Raw genomic sequence first — 13,488 nt, 5'->3', positions numbered from 1 at the left:
GCAAAATAGAATGCAATTATAGATGTAGGATGTAGAACCACAAATACTAAGTAATCATTCTAAGAGTTTTCTAATTTGATAAACGTTTCGTGATTTGCGCTACACAAAAATAACTCTCTAAGGTAACCATTTGATCACATTTCATTAAATCTTTCATACAGATACGAAGAAAAGTTTCTGCAGTTTCTCTTTCTGATAGAACAATACATCTGGCTTCAGAATACAGTTATTGAAAAGTTACTGAAAAGCGGTTATAATGTGAATTATATAATTTGAAGATACAAAGTAGTGTTCAGTGTGTTTCATGCTCTGCTTATCTATGATATTGTGAATTTGAAACACTGTTAACGAAGATAATAGCTCATAGGTTGCATATTTATGTGAGTAAAACACTAAAAGTGCTTTCGAAAATCATAATACAGGCAGTATGTAATTGCATATGTTAAACATCTGCTACAGATCAACAACATCACAGGTACATACTTTACAACTTATCTGTGTGTGATTGCCATCACAAATACCTGTATCAGGTAGGTATGGCATAAAATATCGACTTAAATAACATTGTACATAAGTCGGCTCATCACAACAAGCAGTTAAGGCTTAGAGCAGTTCTCTTGGAGAACAGGACAGCAATAATTCCTTAAAAAGTGAGTCACAAAACCAGCTGTGTGTCGTCTAAGTACTTCAGTATGTTAACTGAGTATAAAATGCAGGCTTAGTGATTAATTAAAGTACTGTTAATATGACTACTGATGTTTTTTGGGGAGACATGAATGTGAGCAGACATCAGTGAAACGTCATGTATGTTGTTCCCTGTTGAGCAGGTGCTCACGCCCGGGCTGGCCACGCCAAGCATGCACGTGCAGGCAGCCGACACGCTGCAGGCAGAGCTGCAGTCAGGCCCCACGCCAGGTCAGGCGCTGCCCGAAGAGCCGCCCACAGCAAGTAGTCGCCGCTGCTGAGGAGGCGCTACACTGTGGAGGCGCAGTCTGGTGCTTCTCACATTGTCCTGTACCCTGCGCTTATGTGTATAAAATAAAGCAGCTGTGCCTTTTGCAGTAAATAAATGTCTTTATTACTCAGTGTCCTAAAAATGTAAGCTCTAGCACATACATAGATGGTAAGCAAGTATGGAAAATAATTGCAAAAGTTCCAAATATTTTGAAAATGCTTCAGTGGTCGATTGTAAATGATATTTTCTGTGATGCAACGTAAAATCACCATAACCCATTTATGTATGAATGTTGCACATTGATGTAAATTGCATTTACATATTTCCTTAAGAAATGACGGTGTGCACTATACAGCACTAGGGCTCTTGCATCAAAGTGTTCAGATGCAAGAAAAGCAATGTTATGTGTTCTTAGTTTGTATAAAGCTTCCAAAACTGTTTACATAAATGCAGGAAAGTCCTTCGACATCCCATTTAACGATGGAACGAAAATTTTAATTTTAGTCTCTAACAGTTGTGAGCCTCATACTCATCTTTGAATTGATTACATGAGAATATGTTTCTTCAATATAATTCCATGAAAATATCCACATTTTCTACAAAATTACTGCTTAATCGTCAGCTATGTCGATCTCCTAAAAGCTTCTACTCCGAAGACTATAGCCAATTAAGGGAATTTATTAAACTTCTTCTCTATTACTGAAATAATTTAGGTGATTGTAGAATACTTTTCAGCTCAATCACTTTACATTTTCAACTTCCACAGACAACAACTTCTGCAAGCTGACGTAGTCCTTAAGCTTTATACTCATTTACACATATTCAAATATCAATGTTTTGATAACCAAATAATTTGTGGACATCATAAATGTGTCTTGCTTCGTTCATAGCCAAGACATGAAGTAAGTCAAAAGTCTCTATACAATCCATGCTTCATCCGTCTCTTTAACATGGCACCACAAACCACGGAATATTACACACACATTCCTTGTACCTTTTGATATAGATTGCAGGGAGCTGCCGGTAACCACTTGTCGGTTCCGCTCGTCTGACGCAGCTCCTAGTCTTCTCATGCCAAACGTCAGACACGTGTTGCGCAGTGCAAAGGGTCTTTCACACTTGTGTTTAAAACATCGGCAGAAGGTTGAGTATTTCCAGATTTACGTGGAAATTCTCGAATCACTACATATTCCCCCACCCTCAGGTCGAACACGCGATATTTTATACATAATCGCCATGTACATTAATATCACATAGAACAACACTTATGTCCTCAACCATCTCTCTTCTTTTATTAATCGCCATGCGTACTCTCATTATTGTTACGTAGTCGCTTCTTTTTCTTTTCGTAAATCTCTATACTCCATAGAGCAAACTTCTGATTCTTGTCTTCCCACTAACTCTTTACTCTAGTTTATTTTTTTTTGGAAATAAGCCCTTATTTATGATCTCATCTCGCATTGCTTTTACTTGCGAATTGCGAGGACTGTGACCTTAACTTCTAAACTCCAGATGTTCAAGACACTTGAAAATTTCATCCTTTATTTTAGAACTTTGTATTATCCCTTTCTCAGTAAGTACTAGTATCATTATTTCTAGTAGTCTGTAGCCTAGAGGAAATCTAGGCAAAATAATAATGTTCCTACTGACACTCATAAAACATAATATAGCATTCAAATTTACCATAATAATTTCTACAAAATTTTTGTGACTTGTTACAATACTGTCCTTTTCCCTCTAGGAAGAGTACCTATTCCTAACATACGGGTTGATCTTTTGAGTACCCTTTCTCCTTCCGTTTTGGTAGGTACGCCCCTTTTTTAATTCCTGTTTTCCTGTGGCACAGGTCAATCCCCTTCTTGGTGCCCTTGTCCACTTGGTATAGGTCAGCCTATCTGCCCTTTTCATCCAACACTTGCTTGGTGTGTCCCCTCTTATCATTCTTACTTAGGTTATAAGAGTCCCCCTATCCCACAAGTCGTCAGAATATTTGTTAGACTGACATTCCTGAATAATTATCACAATTAGTTCCTGACTTACGCTCCTTATCATTATGATAGTTTTTTCAAGTACCTAGGCGATGTAGCACCATCACAATGAACAATCATAAGTGCATATTTCTCTATGTGCAAATTTTCCCCCCCTACAACACTTGACGGTTCTCACATCCTTTTAATCTGGACTTTCATTGCTTGCATCTTCGTGTTATGGTGTGCATAAGCGGAAGTGTGTTTGTGTAGCCTGATTCTTTGGCCAACTTATATGAAATAACACCACGGAAAATAAGGACTTCAGCGATAGAAGTAAATGCATATGGAAAGAGGGAAAGCTAGACCAGTACTCAAATGAGAAGTAAGAAACGAAAAAATAGAAATGGTTGCTAAGATCGAAGAAGAGAAAGGAGATAGCCCCAAAAATAGGAAACCCTTCCCACCCCCCTTCCCCAGGATCCCTACTTCACTGGTACTTGAGTTAGAAGCCGGAGGATATATGATGTTAAACGCCTCCTGCAGAATGGACATTCTCACTTTCACCTTTGAACTCCCTGAAGAAAAATCTCAGCAACCCCTATGGAACTGCAAATGGGTAAGAATCAGTCACACTTGTCTGCGAGGGTTGTGTGAAAGATGTGGTGTGTGTTTAGTGTTAGTCATGCTTGTACTTAGACTACCCACGCCTTCCAAAACTAATACAAACGCTCCCTTCCACTTCACGTCTCATAAAAGGTATAAAATGTTCTACAAAAAATAGAAAATTATACACTATGATAACATACTTGTTTAGTCATTCTGTTTATAGTATACTTTTATACACACATAAAATCCTGTATCCAGTTTATGTCGTCTCGTCATCACTTGGTTTAAATAGTACCATCATATTATACTTTCCACTAATATAATATTCTATTCGTTTCACTTAATGTCTAGAGATCACTGTTCGTCCATGATTATCTCAAGTTGGTCTCAATCTTGTAGTCATATCCGGTTTGCTACATACTAAAATTATAAGATAGTTTAAGAATTCAAGAACAGGTTACAGAATAGTTTAAGATTTGAAAGGAATTCGGTGCAGGAAAAATAGTACAGAAGAAACTGTAAACAACTAGGGATCATACGGTCGTCGCTTCGCCCGTTAACACAGAACGTCAACGTCCGTGGGAGACGTACAATTTTATGGCTCTTACATTGTATTTTCCTTTTTCTGATCCTGTTAATGTATCTACTAAGACTAAGGCTCTGGGATGTACCACCGTTTGTACTCGGCAAGGTCCCTCATACTTCTGAAAAAATTTATGTGTTTCTTTCTTCAGGGCAGAGCTCTGAAGATGTTGTTTTACTAGAACTAGGTCATTAACCTTATACTGATGTTCGGCAGCCGTCTTGTTACATATACTCACTCGTTGTTGTCCTCTTTCAACTAAGTTCTTAGAAACTATCGTTTGATTAAGTTGGTAATCAACAGTAGGTTGTTCTGACCAAGTGCAACATTTAATAAGGGGCTCTCCCACGTAAGGTTTACCTATTACTTCCAAAGGTGTTGATCCAATTGGTAAATGTGGTAATTCATTTAAAATAAAATGAAAGTTTTTAACTTACATTGTGCATGACGTATGTTTTTCATGGCAGTATGTATGGCAGAATTTCCCAATTTCTTTAATAACCCTTTCACCCGGGTTAGAAGATGGTTTATAGTTGGAGATTAATACTTGACGAATATCTTCCCACGCTAAGAATTCTTTAAAGTCGTTACTAACAAACTGTGGTCTATTATCGGAGAGGAATTGTTTCGGTTTGCCTACTGCGAGAAAATATTGTTGCAGATACTGTATCACTGTTGGTGTATTTGCTTTCTTAATAGGATACAACTTAACACACCTAGACCCACACTCTATGAGGACAAAAATATACGAACCTCCTCGCTTTCCTACAGTTCTAATTAAAGATGCTACCATATGTCCCAGCTTTTTAAAATAATAGAACTTGTTCATGTGGGATATACACTCTTTTATTCCGAAGTGTCCATACCCTGTATGGACATAGAACACTATTTCGTCCTCCATCAACTTTGCGATGCATAAACGCCACCGTTCAGATGTTACATTGTCTCTCCAAAATAAATTATTCCCTATAACCTTCCATTTCTCTGCGTGATTAGGGGGTAAAGATTTTCTAATACACATAGCATATATTTCTGTAAAGTAGGGATCATGATGGATGTTGTCGGTAATTCTTTTAACCATCTCTCACACCCCAGTGTGTGGATATTATACTGTCATGAAATTAATTGCAAAAATTACTCTGGCTCCTTCCACATGTTTTAATTCGTCCATGCCTACAGGCAATCTAGACAAATCGTCAGGCCCAATATTCTCAGTACCTTTTACGTACTGTATCCTAATGTCATACTCCTGTAGGAATAACATCCATCGCATCAATCTACTATGCAACAATCGACTGTTCATTAAAAAGGATAACTCTTGGTGGTCAGTACATGCATCGATTTCTGACCCTCCATATAAGTGTTTGGAATTCTTGGATACTCTATACTATTGCCAATAGTTACTTTTCAGTGGCTGTGTAGTTTAATTCATGTTTATTAAGACTACAGCTAGCAAAAGCTATAGATCTGTGATTTACTTTATCTATACATCGCTCTCCTTGGGAAAGTTTTCCTACTATACCATAGACGAATGCATCTGTTGAAATTTTAAATGGCTCACCCACAACCGGATGGTGTAATACGGGCGATTCGACCAGTGCTCTTTTTATATTTTCAAACGCATCATTGGCCTCTTGGTCCCAAACCCACTGTATTCCCTTCCTTAATAATAGAGTGACGAAAGTGGCGGCTGAGCACACGATCATCACCAAATACGCGCGCAAGAGATCTTTCACATGTCTAGCAATATGGGGTGTTTTCTTTGTTCTAATAACACACCATGTCATTCCAAGCATGTGTATCAATTTTTACCTCTCTATGTACATTACTACATGGTTTATTAAGTTTTCAAATTTATACTCACTTTTTGATCACCCGGTAGGTTGATTAACTGGAATAGAATAATTTTAGGTGTAACTTTACCAACAGTCTTTTCATTAACAAAAATAGATTGGCCAACAAACCGAAGCCCACTTTCAATACTATCATTTATATCAGTATACAAACATCAGTTTTAGCAGTAACTCTACTCAAAATATCATGCAAATTGAAAATTGCCGTTTTTGATTGAACGAATTTTTCAAAGATTTTCAAAGTAGATTGACCAACAGGAATCTCTATTGTGTCTCCATCACAATACAATTTATTATTTTCGATGTAATATTTGGAGTTAAAAATGTTGTATAAGAAGCAGCAAGTGCAACATTAATATAACTGTCTTATATACATATAGTTCATGTTATTTCTAAGAACACATAACTTACCACTCAGTCATAATAAATGACTTATTAACTACAAGTAAGAATGTTATTAATTAGATGAAAACTGATTGGCAACTAAAAATAAGAATTCCAGGTAAGAAATAAAAAAATGAGTAATGGCAAACTCTTACCTATTCCTATTCAATATGCAATAATAGCGTCGTGTGGATGTAATAAAACAATGTTAATCATTGAGAATTATGTTCTAGCTTCAGGATGGTTCCATTGGAATAAAAGCACTCATCTATATATTTAATGTAAAAGATTAGATCAGTCAGAATATCCAGAACTTATAAAAATGTGGAAAGAAAATTTTACTACTTTTATCGAAAATAATGATGAACTATTCCCCCTGGATCAGTTTCAAGACAACTCGCTTGTGGTGTTTGGTGATTTTATTCTGAAAAATGAGGATGTGGTTAGAGAATATTTTATAAGAGGCAGAAATTTAGGAATAGATTTGCTTGTAGTTAGAAATATTGAAAAATACCAAAACAATTAGTGACAGATAATGTAAGTTTTCTAAAATGTACTTAGACAATATGATAAAAATTTTTTATTTACCATGAGTATTTTGGGGGCGACTTTAAACAATATTTTAGTATATCGTATAGTAAAGATAAGTTTGTACTTTTTACAATAAATATGAGTAGGAAACGTAACGAAGATAAGTGTACATGCCAATTTAAAGTTAAAAAAATAATTTGTTAATGCTTTTTGTCCACAGTAAATGTTTGGAAAGAAACACACATGAGAATGGTCCACTCTCTAAACAAAATTACCGTCTTTATTAGCAACATTGTGGGCACCATCCATAGAGGCACACTTTTTGCATCACGTAACCTTACAGTATGCCACTCAAATAGGACTAATACTGGAGACACCTTCTGCACAGGGTGACATGCTAGATGTCAAAATGTTCAGTTGACTCCCAATGAATGGTGACTTGCAGAGGTCACTGCACTGCCATCATACAACATACCTATACATATATCAAGAAGATATTGGGCAGAACTACAATCACAGCCATGATTCTGTCGATGCAGTCAGTTTGTCCCCATCGTGTGTAATGTGATGCCACTGGGGCACATTGAATAACTAGAGTTAGAGACCATGTTCATTCTGGAGACACCCCCCCTGAGTAACATCTGTGGATAGCTGTAAAAACTTCTGCTTTCTGCCAAGTTACATTCATGTGTAGATAGTTGCGTTCCTATCCACAATAAAACTGTAAATTTAAGTTGTGTTAATGTATGATGTTTGAGACAAAATACTGTAATGCACATTGCATTAATGTACAGTGTTCACGTTTGACTAATAAGGAGAATTTTTGTCTCTGAATAACTCAATATATATGTGTCTTGTGTGGATTTGGATTCATAGAACAATCCAAAGTTGTTAGGTAATGTATAAATATGTGTAGGATTATAACATTCCCCTAAGTATTCACTCAGAAACAACAACGATTGGTAAGGATGCCATATCATTTTTACTATGCTTCAGACATCTTGTTTAAGGAAAAAATAGATGTTTTAATTAATATGGTTAAAATGGACTATTATGGGGAATGATGTTACATCGTCTTTACTTTGTTCCAGAAATTTTTTGGTTACAAAACAATTATTGAAAATAATACATGACAATTTAGATGTCCCTGTAAATGTATATGTGGCTATTAGAAAACCAGTCCATTACAGGTTAGTAAAGATACTGGATAAGTATTATGTTTGTTTTATGTGCTTGTAGAAAGCAAATTTATGATTGCTGGAAAGTCTGCTGCTGGCAACCCTGCAAAGAAAAATTCCAATCTGTTCTAAACCCAAGCTGGGATTTGCGTGAATTTTCTCTTAAGATCTCTAAGTTCCAATTATTCGTTCAAATGCGAGTATGAGTAACAACGGAATTGCAAAGACCTACTGCACCACTGCTATTGACAGCTTGATGTACTACAATCTTTGAACAGTTGAATAAAGGCATGTCCCCTAACAGAATCGTTGGAGACATTGTGTACAGGCCAGTCACAGCCCCACGTGAGCCATGTCGTGTGCTGGGAACTTTTTGATTTATAGAAGAGAGTGTTCTCCTACTGGTCTTTCCAATGTCTCATCTCGCTGGTTCGACATGATGTGTTCTGGACAACTGGTGTCGCAGCTTGCTCATGGACACTGGGTGTGTGAACTGAGGTTACATTCTAATGGCCGTCCTCAGTCACAAATTACAAGCATTATTATGAGGTTGCAGGAAGCTTTTTTCAGATTGGTGTAATATTCGTTTTGTAACGTTTTAGGTCCTCAAATTATCATTCAAATGTGTGCAGCCCTAACTTCCGTTGACTAAAGAGACATATCATGGTCTATGCCTGTGGTAGAATGTGGGCTGTCACTCATTTACCCATACAATTGGGATACTTGCTACATCAAATTTTCACTAATTCAAACATTTTCAAGATTTTCTATTGGTTCTATAGTTTTTCTTATAGTTGGCCCTTGTATACCATATGGTCTACCACCCAAAAAGTATAATCTTTCATATGTCGTTGCAGTTGAATCGAGTGTTACTAATCTGAAAAAAAAACATGTATAACTTACCTTTCATTGTGGGTCAGTTATGAATTATGTGCCAAAATGGAGTTTACACACGTGATGTATTATCCACTTCATTATCTAATCACAAACTTTTCTGTTAAATGAACCATCTGCAGAAATATTCGTCTATGTGAAGCAAAACTACAATCAACAGAAGCTGTCTGAAAACTTTGCATACTTTATAGCTGAGAAGATAAATGATGCTGCTGAAATCTGAGATCCCTTGCAGTAATTTTGCAGAAAATGCGCACATTTTCATGGAGTTTTACTGAAGTTACATATTCTCATGTTATCAGTTCAGACAGAAAGATGAGTATGAGACTAAAAACTGTTAGAGACTAAAATTAAAATTATCGTTCCATTGCTAAATGGGATGTCGAAGGACTTCCCTGCGATTATGTAAACAGTTTTGGCAGCTTTTCACCTACTAAGAAAGCATAACATGGGCAATTATTATAAGCACTGCTTTTCTTGCATTTGCAGACTTTGATGCAAGAGCCCTAGTGCTGTATGGTGCAGATGATCATTTCTTAAGGAAAAATACAAATGGCATTTACATCAATGTGTAACATTCATAGAAAATTGAGTAATGGTGATTTATCGTTACATCACTGAACACATCATATACAGCTCACAAATGAAACATTTTCAAAAATTTTGGATCTTTTGCAATCATTTTCTATGTTTGCTTACCACCTATGTACGTGCAAGAGCTTACATTTAGAGGACACTGAATAACAAAGACTTTTGTTTACTGTAAAATGCACTGCTGCTTTATTTTATACACATGAGCGCAGGGTACAGGAGAATGTGAGCAGCACCAGACTGCGCCTCCACAGTGTAGCGCCTCCTCAGCAGCGGCGACTACTTGTTGTGGGCGGCTCTGCGGGCAGCGCCTGACCTGGCGTGGGGCCTGACTGCAGCTCTGCCTGCAGCGTGTCGGCTGCCTGCACGTGCATGCTTGGCGTGGCCAGCCCGGGCGTGAGCACCTGCTCAACAGGAAACAACACATGTGATGTTCCAGTGATGTCTGCTCACATCCATGTCGCACAAGAAAACATCAGCAGTCATATTAACAATACTTGTTTTGAGATAATCACTAAGCCTGTATTTTATACTGAAGTACTTAGACAACACACAGCTGGTTTGCTGACTGATTTTCTCTGGAATTATAGCTGTCTTATCGTGCAAGAGTAGTGCTCTAAGCCGTAACTGCTTGTGGTGGTGAGCCGAATTATGTACAATGAAACTTACGTCGATATTTTACACCATACTTACCTGATACAAGCATTTGTTATGACAATCACACACACATATGTTGTAAAGTACGTAACTGTTATAATAACCAAAAGTTGTTTGTTCTATTGCAGATGTTTAACATATGTCTTTTTCCTAAAACTATTACATACTACCTGTATTATGATTTTCGAAAGCACTATTAGTGTTTTTCTCACTTAACTATGCAACTTACGAGCTGTTATCTTCGTTAACAGTCTTTCAAAATCACAATATCATAGCTAAGCACATTTCGTTGTAGAGACCAGTAGTTTGCAGATCATGAGGTGCAAGACTGAAACGTATTTGTATGCTAAAACCTAACTTCTGTAAGATGTTCCTTAATATCATTCCTAAAACAACTTAAGGATCTTTTTAAAAACTCATGCAAGGGGGCAGTATGAAACAGACTGAAAGCCGCAATGTATCTTCAAATTATATGGTTCACATTTATAACTGGATTTCAGTAACTATCATGTACTTTGCAATAACTGTATTCTTAAGCTTGATGTATTGCTCTATCAGTTAGAGTAACTGCAGAAACATTTCTTCGTACTTGTATGAAAGATTAAAGGGCAAGTGGCCAAATGGCTATTTGCGAAGCTTGTAGCATTAATGTGTATTAGAAACACTGATAGATAACACAAAAATTATATTTGAGGTTGAAAACTATTGCTAATCCACAATGTCACAAACATTTTTCATTATACTCGCAGTAAAAAATTTGTTTACTAAACAATATGCAGTCGTTCACATTAGGGCACAACAGTGACAACTATTTACTATAACCCTTGTGTCATTGCACGTGTAATCAAGTATCTTGTCTGATGACTGTTTCCTGAGCAAACCAGTTTTGTATGTAACATAATAAAAACTACCGACAGAACAAGAGACGTCAAGAACAGTGAAAAATATTGTCACATTTGTTAGAATGCTGCTAATGTTGTAGCTTCTCGATAAAGACACACTATCACTGGTTTTTATTAGAGAAGCAAGAGCGTGTAACAGTTAGTATTTACATGTTTCTCCATTGTCACTGATGCACTGCTTTCTGGATTGTGAATTCCTGTTATCATTATATCCTATTCAACAACACTAATTGATGTAGGAATTCTTAATGGAAATTATGTAGCATCTGAATAGAAGACTGATAAAAACGTATTATTCGGAAAATATGTTGGCAAACCATTTCGGAATAGATATCATCCACGTACGACAATAGCTCTTTTCTGTGGCGTAGACATGAATCAGCGGGGCCCTAATAAAATTGCGTGTTTAGTAAGTATGAACCAACGTTAAAGATCAGTACTATTGAATGTAGGAGTATATTTAATGTACGCAGTAATGGTAAAATTGTTATAAAAAAGTTCTTCAAACAGTCTCTCTCTTCTTGCAGACAAAAGTTTGACACTTTTAAAGCGTAGGAATAATTTACGTTATCGACTAGGGGTTTAAACCTAAACGAAATTACACAAAGACGGGCACTGAAACTTCACCAAAACCTGATTATGTGAATGCTGCGGCGCTTCCCACCCGCCTCAACTGGTGTTTACCTTTTCCTGCCAGCCTGTTCTCCACACTCCCAGCGTCCCCACCATCGCTCCCGTCGATGTCGTCTTCTGCTGAGCTGTCGGCGTCGTTGTCATCAGCGTCCCTGTTTTCGGCTGATTCATCCACCACTTCCTCCACATCGTCTGCAGCAGCGAGCGGCGTGCAGTACGCCACAAGAAACACACCAGCGACCAGCAGGACGAGGGCTGCCTTCATGGTTACAGTGGCTTCTACTCTGGGTGCCTCTCGACAAGTGCCGCAAGTGAACTCACCCAACTCCTCTTATACGGCGCGTCCGACTATTATCGCCCAAACTGCTGCAGTCAAGGACAGCTACTTAGTGTGTACGTCAGAACGAGTGATTATCCATATCGACGTCCTATCTTACTGTTGGGAATATCTTTGGAGACTAGGTAAGAAACCTTGAGCCATAAGGTAGGATTAGACGAAAGAAACTTGTGAGCACAATAGCCAATAAATACGCTACAATCTATGAGAGCAAATGATAAAAAAGTTTATAGACTTGAAGTATGAACCTTACGCTTTCGAAAGGACAGTACATGCAACAGCACTGACTTAGTTTGATAACAAATTCACGAACGAATAAGAATTTCATTTGTACAATATTTTCAAACCATCCTCTGATTTCTGATGTTGCAAATTGTTAACTCATTATACCAATAATTGCCGGCCGGGGTGGCCGTGAGGTTCCAGGAGCTTCAGTCTGGAACCGCGCGAGCGCTACGGTCGCAGGTTCGAATCCTGCCTCGGGCATGGACGTGTGCGTAGTCCTTAGTTAGGTTTAAGTAGTTCTAAATTCTAGGGGACTGATCACCTCAGAAGTTAAGTCCCATTGTGCTCAGAGCCATTTGAACCATATACCAATAATTAACAGTAATTTTGGTTTTAGTTCGCCATGAACCATATTTTTCTGTTGAATAACTATCCAAGTATCTCTAGATTCTCCTCACAATAAACCATGACATGAAGGTAGACTGTGAACTCCAGCATCGACGTTTGGTGCTCTACAGCTAAATTCCAAATTTGCATTTTACACTTTCATTTCCTTCATCGTTTCTTCCATGCAGACGAGAATAAAAACAGTGAGAACCATTAGCCAGGGTTCACTGCCGTCTTATTTTCCAGTTTTCTTTCGTTATTAGTCACAGTTTTTATATATGGACTGATTCATATAGGAAGTGTTGCAAGAACCTCATCAGTCCGATGTTTATCAAATTTTGAGGCGTTGTTCATCACGTAATGTTTACTAATAATTGAACTATGTTTCCATTCTGAAATGAGACCCATTATCAACAGCACTATGACGTGTGACCCTGACAGATTGTGGTGCATTTTTGTATATATTACGTCACAGAAGAAAACAGACTCCTAACGCATTGTTCAGGAATCTCTTATCACGAATCAAACCTTTGCTGTGTCAGTTAATACTGACAACTCGAAACTGCTCTGTGGGTGACAGATCAGGAGGCTATGTAGGCCAGTCGTCAATACGTGTCTCAAGGCTTCTGTGGCTGAACTGCAGTTTTTCAGTTGCTTATTTCTTTTGATACTGCAGTCATCAGTAGTATGAAAATTGTGTTTCGATATATGCAGGTTGATTATAATTAATTTAAACTTTCTAACCGCAGTAGGAAAATCACCACTGGTCATAATGAAGTCAAATTGCAACATATGTTATCGT

General features: G+C 37.5%; 1 protein-coding gene across 1 annotated transcript; it reads right to left on the bottom strand.

Annotated features, from left to right (window-relative positions):
• Positions 1 to 9,705: 9,705 nt before the first annotated feature.
• On the bottom strand, positions 9,706 to 12,051 carry LOC124804689. The gene is made up of 2 exons (XM_047264939.1): positions 11,789 to 12,051; positions 9,706 to 9,949 (listed from the first exon to the last, which is right to left on the bottom strand). The coding sequence occupies exons 1-2, from the start codon at positions 12,000 to 12,002 to the stop codon at positions 9,825 to 9,827; spliced, it is 339 nt and encodes a 112-aa protein (XP_047120895.1). The 5' UTR covers positions 12,003 to 12,051; the 3' UTR covers positions 9,706 to 9,824.
• Between the last annotated feature and the right edge of the window lie 1,437 nt (positions 12,052 to 13,488).

The sequence above is a fragment of the Schistocerca piceifrons genome, chromosome 7 (genome assembly GCF_021461385.2).
Source record: "Schistocerca piceifrons isolate TAMUIC-IGC-003096 chromosome 7, iqSchPice1.1, whole genome shotgun sequence".
Lineage (NCBI taxonomy): Eukaryota > Metazoa > Arthropoda > Insecta > Orthoptera > Acrididae > Schistocerca > Schistocerca piceifrons.
Note: the sequence above shows the minus strand (reverse complement) of the source record. Positions and strands in the feature narration are given on the sequence as shown.